Source organism: Garra rufa, chromosome 16 (genome assembly GCF_049309525.1).
Source record: "Garra rufa chromosome 16, GarRuf1.0, whole genome shotgun sequence".
NCBI classification, from domain to species: Eukaryota; Metazoa; Chordata; class Actinopteri; order Cypriniformes; family Cyprinidae; genus Garra; species Garra rufa.
Window position 1 is genome coordinate 34112848 of NC_133376.1, and position 16819 is coordinate 34129666.

At 37.2% G+C, this 16819-nt stretch overlaps 1 protein-coding gene across 1 annotated transcript in view; it reads right to left on the bottom strand.

Moving 5' to 3' along the window:
* Positions 1 to 281: 281 nt before the first annotated feature.
* mrpl11 (mitochondrial ribosomal protein L11) overlaps positions 282 to 16819 on the bottom strand; it is a 54409-nt gene continuing 37871 nt past the window's right edge. Inside the window, exons 4-6 of the mRNA XM_073821095.1 lie at positions 6334 to 6427; positions 5700 to 5859; positions 282 to 495 (exon numbers count right to left, since the gene is read on the bottom strand). Coding sequence (XP_073677196.1) covers positions 390 to 495; positions 5700 to 5859; positions 6334 to 6427 — 360 coding nt within the window. The 3' untranslated portion in view covers positions 282 to 389. The remainder of the gene's footprint in view (positions 496 to 5699; positions 5860 to 6333; positions 6428 to 16819) is intronic.

The following is a 16819-nucleotide window of genomic DNA, read 5'->3' on the forward strand; positions in this document are numbered from 1 at the left end:
ACCCATGTCACTGTGTTGCCAAAGGGCAATCTACTTCAGCACAGCTGTCAAAGACATAGCAGCAATAAAAACCCCCGGATTATTACCCAGAGATGGTTAGGAGAGATGGGTAAACCAATGGATGTGCGAGAAAGAGTAGGTGAAAGTGGCTCAGCGGCCTAAAAAAGGTTGTAGGAGGCAGAGAAAAGAAAAGAGAAAGTGGGGGAGGTTGGGAAAAGTCAGGAGGCAGGAGAGAATCAACAATGAGAGATAGCAAAAAAGAAAAAATCCACCTCAATACATTTGGATGCAAATGAGCAGCATTTTATTAGAAAAACACATCCGGAATAGCGGGGCGAATCCATGTGAATGGGGGTTTTGTATTGATAACTCTAGCACACATCAGCTCTTCATTTCTTCTTTAACGCTGCTGCCTCAGCGGCTGCTGCCTCGGCTTCTGCCTTCAGTCTCTCCTCACGCTCTCGGAGAAACTCCCCGTACTCTTCTGGTGACAGGCTGACAGAGGGATGACAGGAGAGGAGAAGGGGGAGCATGGTGAGAGTGACAAGAGGAGGGCACAGACAGAGAAGACGGAGATTAGAGGCATATCAACAGATACATCCACATTACATTAGAATTTCAAACATTTCTAGCGATCGATTGAAATGCAAGGCGAGCATTGCTCTTCCCTCATGCACAAATGATGGGTCTGGGCATTTATGCCTCAGTGACATGGTTCATTTATTAAAGAGGTTCGGTTTAAGAAAAGACATGAGGCTGCTAACAGAACAGGCTGCTGTCTAAATGTTGCCAAATTTCCATGGCTCAATGACATTTGATGTAGCAGAGACTGAGGATTGAAAAGGCTGTGGTAGCTGTCAAGCAAACACTCCTCTAATGAACAGTCTCAATACATGAGATAGCAGCATCCCTTACAATTTCTCAGCGTTATTAAGGCATTAATTATACAAAACATGAATTTTATGATTCATTTTTAAAAGGCTGCAGATCAAGCTCAATTCTCAACAGTGAGAAATGGCATAAAATTCCAAATGAGCATGAGCACTGAAGTCATTGGCGAGCGTGTGAAGTAAGACTTGATTTATTCACTCATTATTTATTTACATCTCTTATTAAGCTCTTTACTAGGTGGTAGGATGCCTGCAATATTTATACAAGAAAAAGATGGATGTTTAAAACTCACAGTAGAGACCAGGCATGCAGAAAACACAAAAGAAAGTGTAAATGCTTGAAAATACTTTCGCATATAAATTATGCCTACATATGCATTTCTTCATAAAATAAAACTTTTTAATTTCAAAGTGACATACACTACCAGGCGAAAGTTTTTGAACAGTAAGATTTTTAATGTTTTTTTAAAGAAGTCTCTTCTGCTCACCAAGCCTGCATTTATTTAATCCAAAGTAACAGTACAATTTTGACATATTTTTACTATTTGAAATTACTGTTTTCTATTAAAATGCAGTTTATTCCTGTGATTTCAAAGCTGAATTTTTAGTATCATTACTCCAGTCGTGTGATCCTTCAGAAATCATTCTAATATTCTGATTTGCTGCTCAAAAAACATGTATTATTATGTTAAAAACAGATGAGTATAATTTTTTTCAGATTTCTTCAATAAATAGAAAGTTCTGGTGAATCAGCATTAATCTGAAATAGAAATCTTTTGTAACATTATAAATGTCTTCATCATCACTTTTAATCAATTTAAAGCATCCTTGCTAAATAAAAGTATTATTTCTATAATAATAAAACAACAACAACAACAAAAAACTCTTTGGATCTTTCTATTCATCAAAAAATCCTGAAAAAATAATGTACTCAACTGTTTTAAATATTGATAATAATAATAATAGCAAATGTTTCTTGAACAGCAAATCAGCATACTAGAATGATTTCTGAAAGATCATGTGAGACTGAAGACTGGAGTAATGATGCTTTGGTCACAGGAATAAATTATATTTTAAAATATATTAAAATAGAAAGCAGTTATTTTAAATAGTAAAAACAATTTAAAATTTTACTGTTATTTTGGATCAAATAAATGCAGGCTTGGTGAGCAGAAGAGACTTCGTGTTCAAAAACTTTTAACTAGTAGTGTACAACCATTCAAAAATAAGATTTTTAAAGGGCTCCTATTATGCTTTTTCACTTTTTGAATTTTAGCCAGTGTGTGGTGTGTATGTTTGGCCATAAAAAAACATCTACAAGGTTACAAATCTCAAAGTCCACTCCAAAGGGAGATATTTAGTTTTTAAAAAATCCATTTTCAAGAACAACAACGAAAGGCTCCTTTGGACTAGGGCTGAACGATATGGACAAAATTTCATATCTCGATTTTCATGCCAGATATCTCGATATCGATACGATACGATATGACTACGGGTTCGGTGAAAACAAGCATTTCTCAGAAAAAAAAAAAACATTAAAATACAAAAAAATTTGGAAAGTGTAGTTTTATTTTTAAGAACTCACTGCCAGTCATCAACATTAACATAAATTACCAAAAAAATAACCCGCATTTGGACGTCGACTCGTACGGCATAACGCTACTGAACGCGTCAGCAATCAAACTTTGCTTTGGCTTATTTTGGGATGACTGAGAAGTCCCCAGTGTTTCTCTCATTGTCGTGCACTCTTCATGCAGCACCCGATGGTGTTGTTTCAGGTGGTGAAACATGTTTGTTGTGCTACCTTGCTTACGCCTGTTTCACACATACTCCGTATACAGTGTGTATGCAGTCCGTGTGCGTTACGTATGCGGTGCAGAAGCAGCACGGACTGGTTTTGCTTTCACACAGGACGCGTTTGCAGTCCGTTCCTGATCCGCGGCTGTTTACCACAAACACACCATTTATCCGTTATTTTTATTTCAAATACAAACGTGCTTTTTCAGCATTGGGATCCTCTTTTATTGCAGTACAGTAATACAATCGTTCATAGACATATTCACGTTTAAACTCAATAAGTTAAACGTATTATTCAATGCACTTGACTTCTAGATTTATATATTAAGTTGCTAAAGCAAGTTGCAACACATTTAGACAGCATAGGTATAGCTTCCTTTTCTTATTAAAATTGGGCTATCACAAATATTTTAAATTAAAACTTATCACAGACAGAAACAGTCGGCTTTCGTGCCTTTCGCATTAAATCGTTATTAAAAACAATCTCTTAAAGAACTTTTCTACCTGGACAAATGCATTATGTTGCCTTGTTTATTTAAAAGTGCACTTTTCCTAGTTTTAAACCTAGCCAAAAAGCCACGTGTTGACTGTAAAACACAGTAGACTTCATTTATATGCATTTATGGTATAATCACCACATTTCCGTGTCAATCCATGTTCATTTTTACAGCTAACAATGCGCTGTCACTTTAATCCACTGCTGCAAACGCACCGCTTCTGGGACGTACTGCCGGTGTTGTGCCGAATTCTGACCCCCGCCAGATTACTACCCCCCTAGTATTGGTAGGTTTAGGGTTAGGTGTGGGGGAGGGGTTAGGATTAGGGGTGGGGTTAGGATTAGGCAATCAGGTAGCGCTTTCAACGAGAGGGGGTCATAATTTGGCAGGGGTCGAAAAAAGGCACAACACCGGACAGCAACCGCGTGCAGTGTGAACACTCTAATCCGTTAACATGGGTGCGGAAAAAAATACGCAACGCATATGCACTGCAGACGGAGTATGTGTGAAACAGGCGTTAGTCGCAATTTTTGTTAAGCACGACCTGCACAACACGTCATATTTATGATTTATGTTTTGGCACCAAGTCAGATTCTGCACTACCACCGGCCGCATTATCTCCCGCACTCATTTTCTTTCTTTTTAATTTCTCCGCTGTCTCTGTAGTGTGTGCGCGCTGTCTTTAGCGGTGCATTCAAGGGCACTAGTAAAACTGATGTTCGTTGTGTGACTGCCAGTATGCAGGGCGGGGCGAGCGCGGAGAGGGGAAATCTATATCGTCTATATCGTTGCTTTTTTCGATAGTAATATCTTGAAAGTTCATACGATAACGATATATCGTTCAGCCCTACTTTGGACTACATTTGTTTTCCGGATGCTATAATGTCACAATGTAAATCCCGCCTACCTATAATTAAATAAATTAGCACAATAATGAAATATCATGTATCGGTGATCTTGCAAGCTGACAATAGGACTAACACTACTGTAGCGTATTATTTACTCACCCTCCATGCATCCTAAGTGTATATTACGAACTTCTTTCAGACGAATCCAATCGGAGTTATATTAGAAATTATCCTGGCACTTCCAAGCTTTAGAACGGCATAGACAAGTGTTTCTCTCCATCAATCTAGAACAAGTCGACCCATAAAAAATGGGGGCTGGATGGTGCAGTTGTTTTAAATATATCCATATTTAAACTGCACGGGGAATCCGATGTGTTTTGTAAGAAAAATATCCATATTTAAAACAACTGCACAAACTAGATTAAAGTGATTCTTACGTTTTAAATATAAGAATCACTTTAATCTAGTTTGTGCAGTTGTACATAGGACTGAAACCCCCCAAAACAAAATAAAGACATTGTAAAAGAGCATAATAGGACCCCTTTGAAAAATGTCTTACAAAGGCTGTTAAAATAACTGTTTTCTGCTTTAATGTATTTTATGCTTTTAATAAATGCAATTTATCCCTGAGATGCAAAGCTTAATTTTCAGCATCATTACTCCAGCCTTCAGTGTCACATGAACCTTCAGAAATCATTCTAATATGATGATTTGTAGCTCAAGAAAGATTTCTTATTATCAAAGTTGAAAACAGTTAAGCTGTGTAATATTTTTTCTAAACAAATGTAACAAAAGTAACAATGTAGTAACTTTTAATCAATTCAGCATTAAAAGAGAAATTCACTTACAGATAATTTACTCACCCTCACTGTGCTTTATGAGGAAAACAATTCAGGATTTCTCTCCATTTAATGGACTATGGTGACAGAGTTTGAACTTCCAAAATGCAATTTAAATACAGCTTCAAAGAGCCCTAAATGATACAAGCCGAGAAAGAAGGGTCTTATCTAACGAAACCATCAGTTATTTTCTAAAAAAAATTGACAATTTACATACTTTTTAACCTCAAATGTCTGTCTTGTCTACCTCTAGATGAATTATGTATCCATCTCATTTTCTCCTCCAACTTCAAAAAAGTTCCTACATCGCTGCAGAAGTACCGACCCAGTGTTTACAAAGTGAACGTGCAAAGAAGATCAAACGGCTTTTACAAAAAAAAGGTAAAACAGCAATGTAGGGCAATTTGGAGGAGACACTGGAGGAGAAAATGAGATGGGAGTTTTCGACATACCCTAACTGTCATGAACCGGAATACAGAGTTCACGCAGAGTTCAAGACGAACATTTGAGGTTAAAAAGTATAGAAATTGTAATTCTTTTTAAAAAATAGAAGACCGTTTTGCTAGATAAGCCATAGAAGTCCACTATATGGAGATAATTCGTAAAATGTTTTCTTCAAAAAACATAATTTCTTTACGACTGAAGAAAGAAAGACATGAACATCTTGGATGACAAGGAGGGAAATTATCTATACATTTTGAACCTCTCCTTTAATTGATTTCAAAAAAGGACTGAAAAATGACTTTTTTTTTTAATTCTGTAAAACAATTTGACTGGTATTGTATGTTGTGAAGAAGGCAGTAGAAATGAACTGTAAAGGTCTCTCACTCATTGACGACTTTGATGCCGAGGGATCTGGCTGAACCGATGATGCTCTTGACAACATTCTGCATTGAGGTGTCTCGCAGCTTAAAGCTGTCATCCTGTGATTTGACCTGTGCAATCTCAAATATGGCCCTCACCGTCACCATACCTGCGATCTCGTGCCCTGCATGGAGGAACAAGGCGGGAGGGGAAAGAGAGAGGTGATGAAACACAGTAGCATAGAAAGAGAAACCAGCAGGAGGTGTGGTTGGTCGTGATTGAGAAAAATGGAAGTGAAGATGGAGTGAAGGGGAGAGGTAACAATAAGAGAGGGGACGGGGAAAGAGTGGGCGCATAAGAAAGAATAATTGAGGCGGAGGGAAGCGTACAAAAATGAAGCAAATCCATAATTCTCTTTTTTTAACATGCCACCTTCACCGCTGCGCTCCCCGTAGTAATTGCACAGCTCTCTACCAGTGCAGCTCATCATCAATATATCATCAGTCAAAAAATTCAATCTGAACCAAAACACCCTGCAGGGGGAAGTCTGTCCATTACTGAAACATAAGGCGGTGGTGAGATATACAAATAGACTGCTGAGAGATGGAGGAAAGGATGTATGGCCACAGCCGTCCTGGCTGTAATAGGTCTCGCTTACCAGTCTTCCCGGCTCCTTTCTCAATGCCGGCGGCCTGTTTCAAGAAGTAAGACACGGTGGGTTGCCCAATTTTCAGGTCGTACGTCCTGTCCGACTGGAGGAAAGAAAACATGGGGTAAGCTCAGTCAGAAATATCATGCGCATTCAATCTGACCCAGGTCCCTCAGGTCATTTTGGCGCCAGGTGGATTAATAATGAAGAAATAAACATACAAAGATTTGGGGTCTGTAAGATTCTTATACTTGCCAAGGCTGCATTTATTTGAACAACAATGAAGCAGAAACCGTAAAATAACTATTTTCTATTTAATTCTTGTGTGACCTTATGGACATTTTTGTCTTTTTCGTTCTACATTTTTGTGTATTTTTATTGGGATTTCAATATTTTACCCTCATTTCCTTTAATAAATCCATTTTACACTAGGCACAAAAATATTTCCTCTCAGGACCTTAAAGGGGTCATCCGGTGCCACATGCACTTTTACAAGCTGTTTGAACTGAAATGTGTGTTAGGAGTGTGTGTACACAACAACCCTAGAATGACAAAGATCCGCCCAGTAGTTTTCTTTTAATTTAGTAAAATAATTTGCCCCTTCTCATATCGAGCCATTCTCAGATGCCTGTCGTTGTGGCGTAACACCGACAGAGGCCGCTCCTGCAATAGTTGATAGACAGCAGTGTTTTAGCATAGACCCGCCCCGAGTGTAAACTGACAGCACTGAGGGAATGTGACTGCCGATCTACCTAAATGGGTTAACGTTTACACGAATCATTATTCACCATACTGCTTTATAAACGAGGGTCAGTATAAAGCTTAGCTTTGTAACGCTAGATGGTTTAAAACGGTGTCTGTTAATGATTAAGATGTAACGTTAACGCAGTACCTGCAAACGTGTTTACAGCCCGCAACTGCACATGAGTAAAGACTATAACACTCACATTTATGTATTTCAATATTAGGACAGAGTAAGTTATGTTAACCGATCACTTTTTTGCTCTTGTTCAATCAGCTATGCCTCAGTAAACACACTGCGTTCGTCTCTTTACCACAGTAAACACAGTAAACGCACCGCGTTCAGCTCTGTACTACAGTAAACAGTAAATGCACCGCGTTCGTCTCTTTACCACAGTAAACACACCGCGTTCAGCTCTGTACCACAGTAAACACAGTAAACACACCTAGTTCGTCTCTTTACCACAGTAAACACATCACGTTCGTATCTCTCTCAGTACTCTACCCTGCCAGTACATATAAAGATAAATCAAAGTGACATTAAGTTTACTAACCATTCAGACACGTCCAGTATAAAGCCCCGGTCACACTAGACTTTGAGCATGCGAAATTCCTTCGGATGCTGCTGCAACGGTCGTGATATGACATCATGCTCTGCAGCTTCTTTTTTAAAAGTGAAATTCAGCAAATGACACTAATAATACATTTAAATGTAAAAACATACAATCTACTACACTTTACCGCAGTCCTGCAGTTTTTAACTAGTCTTAAGGCGCAGTCACACTGCACTTTTCGTTCCATTGACTTCCATTCATACGCATGCGAATGCGTTAGACCGGAAACGCAAGCCCATGCGAAATATTTTCGCATTTCGCTGCGTTTGAAAGTTCAAATTTGATGAACTCTGACCAACGAATTCGCATCACGTGACTCTGTGTGACCAACAGAAGATCGATACGTCACAGCATGACCTCTAGCTGAATGAAAAGAACCTTAAATTTAAACATTTAAAACTGCAGGACTGTGGTAAAGTGTAGTAGATTGTATGTTTTTACATTTAAATGTATTATTAGTGTCATTTGCTGAATTTCACTTTTAAAAAAGAAGCTGCAGAGCATGATGTCATATCACGACCGTTGCAGCGGCATCCGAAGGAATTTCGCATGCTCAAAGTCTAGTATGACCGCGCCTTAAGCCGTAATTGCTGAACTTCTTTGCGGGTGTCATCTTGTTTCGGTTCCAACTCCGGTTTTTAAATTAAATTTTAAATGGATGGGGTTGTACAGTGTCTTCAAAGCCCCCCAAGTGCCATTTTCCCCCAAACTATACAACTATACCCCCAACTGTTGTCTAGGCAACATCCCATGTGCTATGTAATGACACGCCCCACAGAACTGAGGGGCGCGGTGAGCAGAGGTTCATAAAATTTAAAGGGCCAGGTACTGATATCGCTTGCTGAGAACAGAGGCATTTTTTACAGACTATAGAATACCCAAGACATGTCACTCGTATAGTTTTGAATGGGGAAAAATGCAACGTTCATTACGGCCGCGAAGCCCCGCCTTCTTAGTGAAAGAGCCAATCGTTGATTAGTAAAGTCAGCGCGTCACTGCAGCTGCCGTTAGAAGTCCCGGTTGCTATAGAAACAATCGGCGCTCTAAGACGTACGCTCAGTACTGCGCATGCGCACTGGCTCATTTAGCCGGAAAAGTGAACGTTTTTTAACGCTATTGGAGCTCAAGGGATCATATTTATGAGGCAGTTCTTGTCAGATTTCTTTGGAGATTTAAAATATGAAATTTAATCGTAAGCTTGGTGAACAGTTTTGGAGAATTTGATGTTTACCCATTCAAAGAGATAGGAGCTGCACTTGCCTGCCCGAGTAGCGTTTCAAAGATGGCCGCCGAGTGACATGACTTGCCTTAAAAGGAAGTTTTTTTACCAGGTAAAATGAGTGTTTTTTTACACTACCATAGAGAATTTTTAATCAAAGTATATTTCAAACTTTTCATTAGGACCCTAAAGCATCATATTAACTTGTGGAAAATGGGCATCGGATGACCCCTTTAATGACAAGAATGTACTTATTAAATAGTTCATTTTTTAATCTCAGGGCCATTTAACTATAATATGATGCAATATTTGTTAAAAGGCTTTGATTCTGTTTGCAAGGCTTCAAAATTATTTTTTTCTATTTTTTACTAAATGGTGCCATTCAAGTTACTCAAATACTCGCTTTATTCCCATTTTCTGCTTATGCATATTATAGTCTATTATAGAGTTGATTGGATAAATTATGCAGCTATAATTGTGTGGGTATGTTGGTATGGATGTCAGAGTGTGGTTTGTATGTGTGTGTCCTAAATAAAAGTATGTGTTTGTGTGCGCGCCGTTTGTGCAAATCCCACCGCTGTGTTTGCCGGTGGAGCTTTGCTGGAATCTAATGGGAAAGGTTTGGTACTGCACCAAAACAAAATGTTACTAAAAGCTCTTTTGAGATATCAACATTAAATTTGGAATTGTATAGCTTTTCTATCAATTTTTGAGTTGTTTTATAAAATACATATTTAATATAAAAACTCATAAATCTTTTTCAAAAACTTAAACCTTAAAAAACTTTTTTTAACTTCAGCAATATTCTGCCAAGGGTCTTCTTTAAAATGAAACCAAACTTAGGTCTGTACTCCCAAGCTTTACAATTTTATGACAGTGTTTTGACCATGAACCTACAGTATCTCACAAAAGTGAGTACACCCCTCACATTTCAGCAAACATTTAATATATCTTCTCAAGCAAAAAATACTATAGAAAGGTACTTGGATATATTTTAGAGTAGTCAGTGTGCAGCTTGTACAGCAGTATAGATTTACTGTCCTCTGAAAATAACTCAACATACAGCCATTATTGTCAAAATAGCTGGCAACAAAAGTGAGTACACCCTAAGTGATAACAGCAGTATCTTGTTTAACCATGCAAAGCTACATGTCCTATTCATCATGTTTATGTTTTTGTCTGCTTGACAGGATCATACAAAGTTGTGTATCTTGTATTAGAGCAGTTAAATTTGGTTCTTTAAGTACAATTCTCCAATACTGACCACTGGATGTTCAACACGGCATCTCATGGCAAAGAACTTTCTAAGGATTTGAGAATTAGAATTGTTGCTCTCCACAAAGATAGTCAAGGCTATTAGAGGTTCAGTAACACCCTGAAACCGAGTTACACTACAGTGGTCAGGGTCATACAGAGGTTTTCCAAGATGGGTTACATTCGGAACAGGCCTTGCAAGGTTCAATCAATGAAGTTGAGCACTCGTTCTGTGCGTCAGGTGCAGAACCTGGCTCAAAAAACAGATGCGTGAGTGCTGCCAGCATTGCTTTAAAGGTTGCAGAAGTAGAAGGTCAGCTTGTCAGTGCTCAGACCATATGCCGCACACTGCAACAAGTCGGTTTGCATAGGTGTCGTCTCAGAAGGAAGCCTCATCTGAAGCTGGCTCACAAGAAAGCCTGCAAACAGTTTGCTGAAGACAACATGTCCAAGAGCATGAATTACTGGAACCATGTCCTGTGGTCTGATGAGACTATAAGATAAACTTGTTTGGTTCAGATGGTGTCCGGCATGTATGGCGATGCCCTGGTGAGGAGTACCAAGAAAAGTGTGTCTAGCCTACAGTCAAGCATGGTGGTGGTAGCATCATGGTCTGGGGCTGCATGCGTCCTTTTCATATACACTACCGTTCAAAAGTTTGGGGTCAGTAAGACTTGTAATAGTCTTTAAAGAAGTCTCTTATGCTCATCAAGGCTGCATATATTTGATTAAAAATACAGAAAAAAACAGTAATATTGAAAAATGTTTTTACAATATAAAATAATGTTTTTTTTTTTTTTTTTTTTTTTTTACATACTTTAAAATAGAATTTATTCCTGTGATGAAAAGCTGAATTTTTATCAGCTGTCACTCCAGTCTTAAGAGTCACATTATCCTTCAGAAATCATTCTAATATGCTGATTTATTATTAGAATGATCAATGTTGGATAATATCAACAGTTGTGCTGCCAAATATTTTTTGGAACCTGTGATTTTTTTTTCAGGATTCTTTCATGAATAACAAATTTAAAAAGTACAATGTTTATTCAAAATATAAATATTTTATAACAATGTAAATTATTTATTATTAACTTTTAATAAACTTTTAATTATTAACTTAATACATCCTTGGTGAATAAAAGTATTAATTTCTTTAAAAAAAATAATAAAAAGAAACAATAAAAATGTACTGACCCCAAACTATTGAACGGTAGTGTATATATGAATAGGACAAAATAAAATGATGGTAACACTTTACAATAAGGTTCATTAGTTAACTATATTAGTTAACATGAACCATAATAAACAATATTTTTTCATTTACTAATCTTAGCTAATGTTAATTTCAGCATTTACTAATGCATTATTAAAATCACAAGCTGTGTTTGTTACATTAGTTAATGCACTGTGAACTAAAATGAACAAACAATGAACGACTTTATTTTTATTAACTAACATTACCAAAGATTAATAAAGTGTAATAAATGTATTGCTCATTGTTTGTTCATGTTAGTTAATACATTAACTAATATTAACAAATGACACATAATTGTAAAGTGTTACCAAAATGATCAATTATATAAATAAGACAAATAAATTAATTGCCTGAGAAAAAGCTGTTCTTTTCCAGAAATCTAAAATGCTTGGTGATCACTGGCGGCAAAGTTCAGTTGCAATTTTAAAAGTTTGTTACAAAGAACCAATAAAAGTCATTAAAAAGTTTATCCCTTTGTTGTCTTATCATGCCCAAGGCACCAAGTGAACCAGAACTGCAACTGTTGCCCCTCAAAAAATACAAAAAAGAAGCTTTGCTTGCCAACAAAAGGAAAAGAGAAAATGTGAATAAAACCTGATGTGTGAATAGAATCTAAACTAAGTAAAACGTCAGTGCACAAAATCACAAAAACAACAACTGATAAATAAACCTTCCAATATCTAAGAGAAACCCTTATATACAGCAGTTAAATCTGCAACATTATGGATTGCATGTCGAGTTTGTTTTTGACGATTATCTGTCAAGACTGCAGGAACAGAAGGTTATTTTCGTTTTCGAATTTGTGGGCGTCAAGCTTTCCCACTCGGTCTATCAGTCTCATCGCGCATAGCGGGTGGTATCACTAACACTATCCTCCTCAAAAGAGAGAGGAGCTAAAATCCTATGGCATCCAATAGAGTCTCTGGAGCCTGACAGAACCTCATTGGCATCCATAGACTCTGACAGCCTCTCATAAACTCACAGTCGAGTCGAGTGAAGCCAGACGCACACATCCAGACCCTGCGTTCCCCCAGCACACACCCTCGACAGTCAGGCCTGCCGAAACCAAAGCTTTAAGGCAGGGATTAGTCTGCATAGAGAGGCTCAAAAACAATGAGTGTGCAGCAGACAGCTTAATGGGACAACTGGGACTTCACAGGCAGTCTGACTCGGGGAGACAGCCTGGCTAAAATGTATCGCAGCCATCCGGCTCAAGCCTAAAGCAAGCATCGTGCTGCGAACTCAACCAGAATATTCTCTACACCCCCTGGAGCTAAAGATCACGTAGTCCAGGCTAATCTTCAATCCCTGTCGAATGCTCATCAGTATAGTGAGAGGACGCTAGCTTTAGGGGCTAATCTGCCTTTAGGACTCAAAGAATGAATCATAAAAAGAAATTTTGCCTTTGTTTGGTAATGGAGTTTTATATTCCGGGTTTCTTGAAAGGATAGTTCAGCCAATAAATAAACATTCTGTCAGCATTTACTCAACCTCACGTCTTTATCTTTCAAGGAACACAAAGACGGTATTTATAGCAGGATGTCCAGACTTCTCTTTTCTATACAATGAAAGCTGTTATATGGCTAACATAGTACATGAGTCATAATGACTCTTTTTATCTTGCCCGTTTTCCTTTTTCTAGCTTGACAGCCCTTGGTCATCATTTACTTTCATTGCTGAGGTTTTCTGAAGAAAGTTTTATTTGACATAATAAAGAAAATCACAGGAGGGTGAGTAAATGATGATGATTTTTATTTTCGGGTGATCTGTTTCTCATAAATACTGAAAAAACAGTTTAAGTATACAAAGTTCTTCCTCTCTTTGCTCAGCATTCTTCTTTTTGATTTACTCTTTACACCATTACTCTTGTATTTCTTTATGCACATTTCTTATGCATAACGAAGCACGCTTGGTTTGGGTGGGAAAGACAATAAATACTAAAATAAATAAATAAATACATAAAAACTAGTGGTGGGCCATTATCGGCGTTAACGTGCTGCGTTAACGTGAGACTTTTATCGGGTGATAAAAAAAATATCGCCGTTAATCTATTCTCAAAATTGGGTTGGGAGCTGGGTCTAAACTACGCAAGCTATGATGATTTTCACCTTGATAGTTTAACGCGGATATATACCAAAGACTATAGAATATGGTCGCGCGTTTATGTCTCCTCCGCCAAAACACAGACGGGATCACGTCGTCCTCCATTCATAAAAACCGAATCTACTATAGCGCGAAATGCCACGTAAATTCGTCGTTTTTTGGATTCATAAATCAAATATGATCTGTCACTTAATTCAAATCGCGATATGGACTAGTGTCTGTGAAAACTGAAATGCAAAAAGACCGTTTTAATATGAATCCGGTATGTTCCGTTTGCCTAGCTGTATGTATGAAATTCATACTATGAATGGTGGAGACGCGCTTTTACTACACTCATACTGAAACACACGTGACGCTCCCGGTAATTTTTGACATTTGCATCTCACATGAACAGATAAACTCTATCTCCAAAACTGCTGTGAGTGTCACTTATGCCGTTTCATTTGAGAAAACTCGCATCATGTCATATTGTATACACAGAAACTTCACGGCAACCTGTCAAAATAAAAGTACGGCGTAACATGTTTAGTCATTATTTGGGTAGCACACATATTCTGAATGCCTTCAGCAGAATTCAAATTAGCCATTTTAATCTAGATTAATATAGATTAATTCCAAGATTTAATCTAGATTAATCTAGATTAAAAAAAATAATCTATGCCCACCCCTAATAAAAAGTGATGTTCAAGCATCAATATTACTATTGCACATACATACAGAGGCTAGTTTAATCAAGTTTTATAATTAATTGCAGTGCTGGGTGGTTTCACCAAAAATCTGTATCACCCATTTTTATAATTCTGGCAGTTTGACGGTTTATGGTGGGTGTTTTTTTCTCTGACTGTGCCTTTAAATGAATCAGAATATGTAAAACAGTTGCAGAACCACTGCATTTTAATCCTGATCTAAAATGGGAATGCAAATTCACTCTCTGACAGCAGGTGGCACTTATGGAACAGCAGCAACACAGCATTTCCTCGGTTACCGCTGTAAACAAAGCAGTGCTGCACTTTTTAAAGGTCCACTGAAGTGCAGTTCTGTGTTGACCTAATTTCAACTGAAACCGGAAGACAGAGCGGGACATATCAAGCAGTCCAGCTCCCTTTTTTGAATAGCCAATAGCATTTTGTTTATATCACAGCTTGGGTAAGAGCTGTTGAGCTCAGCAAAGCTGCATTTGACAGCGTATGACAGCCATAGTCTCACCCAAATCACTATAAAATATAGCATTCTTTGTAGAATTCGAATGTGTTCAATTTGTTTTGGGGTCTGCGCGACTTGCGCATATGATCCACTCTGTGATATGGCTGTGCAATTAATCGAATTTCAGTTTCGATTTTGATTTTGGCTTCAAATGATCATGAAAATACAGTAATCGAGATGAAACAATTATTGTGCCCCATTCAGCCCCCTTTCCAGTGGTGCGCTTTTGCTCCTCCATAAAAGCCTAATTTCACATGCAAATCAGCAAAATCATGTAACGTGACTTTCATAAAAGTCGTGCTTGATTTATTAACGTTTCCGGTAACACTTTATAATAACTACACACTAATCATTAGTTAAGCATTGGTAAATATTTAATTAATCATTTCTAAAGCATTATTCCTACATTAATAGACATTTGTAAGCAGTTTATAAATACAGCTATAAATGCTTTATTCTTGTTTTATAAGCATCTGTATAATATGCTTAATAATTGTATTTTCATACTTTATTAAGGATCAGTTAATCATTTCTAAATTACGCATTACATTATTTACAAACCGGTTAGTTAGTAGTTGTAAGTGGTTTAGGAGATCATTTAGAAAGTGTTAGTAAATGATTCATAAACCATTTGAATGCACATTTATACATCTTATTATTCAGACATATATTATCAGTTAGTGAGTGTGTTAATAAATGCTTTCTAAATGATTTATAGTTTTATTTATAAACTGCTTACAAATGTCTATTAATGTAGGAATAATGCTTTATAAATGAATAATTAAATGAATAATTAACTATTTACCAATGCTTAACTAATGACTCATGGTGTGTAGTTATTATAAAGTGTTACCATGTTTCTTTGATGTTGTGTTTTTAAAAGCACAAAAGAAAACTTGCTCTGTTGTGTATGCACTCAGAGACGGAGCAGAAAACGGACATGTAAAGTTATTGTTAGCCTAAACGGTCAAATACATGCAAAAATATTTCAAAATGAGGCGCTTGGTGATTAATGACATAAACCCTTGTCAGTTATGTTTTAAATGATCATAAACAGTTAAGAATGAAAATACGAGTGTAACAGTATATTGGATCCGTGTGCTTAAAGCGGCAACAAATAATATTCCTTTTGGCGTCTCTGCTTAATATTAATAAAACATAAAAATACAAAGAGAAAAAAAAAAAATCACACTGCTTTTGAATGAAGGACTTGATCTTTTTTTCTGTTGTATTGCTATCTTTATATTAATCACTAATATAAAGTTTTGGACCCAGTCATAATCCTGTTAAATAACTGATTACAATATTGACCAAAATAATCGTCATTATGATTTTTGCCATAATCGAGCAGCCCTACTCTGTGCTATCGTTTCTCTGGACCGAAACAGACTGTGTGTGCGCTGCAGCAGTTCGTGTGACACAGCGTGAAACCAGACTCCATTCACCACAATGAAAAGCATATTTACACTGTCTGAATCGTTCCCTATCTCCTATATAGGCCATTCAACTCACAGAAAACACTAATTCTGTGAACAGGTGATCAATTTTAGCCGCAGCGCCAGTGTCTATTTAAAGTATAGGGGGTGGGACGCTTCTGATTTTAGAGAGGATTTGATTGGACAGATGGTTTGATGAGATGAGACATATTGGCGGAAGTTAGAGACTGTAAGTTTGAATGCTTGTAAATCTTGTAAATGCGAGTTTTGTCATTGTTTTGGAGCACACTAGCTTATAAACAAACTTAAGGCTAACATATTTATACTAAAAGCCAAAAAGTTCATGGGGACTTTAAATACTACACCGATCTGCATTCTACAGAGGTAAGATTCTTTTAATGGCCGTTTACCACTGGTTTATTTGTCCATTTAAAGAATTAGTTGTGTTGATTAATAGTTCTAAAAGTTTTCCAACCATTAGTTAGAAGTGTATGCAGTTAACAGGAATCTTCTCTCAATTAACAACGCTGTGTACATTGCTTAGGCACTTTTACAGTTTTTTTTTTTATTCATACCGTTTGCGTAATTCAAACTGGCATTTGAACCGATATATCGGCTAACACTAATTAATTGTGCAACTTGCACATTTAAATTGCACCGCTGGTTAAGG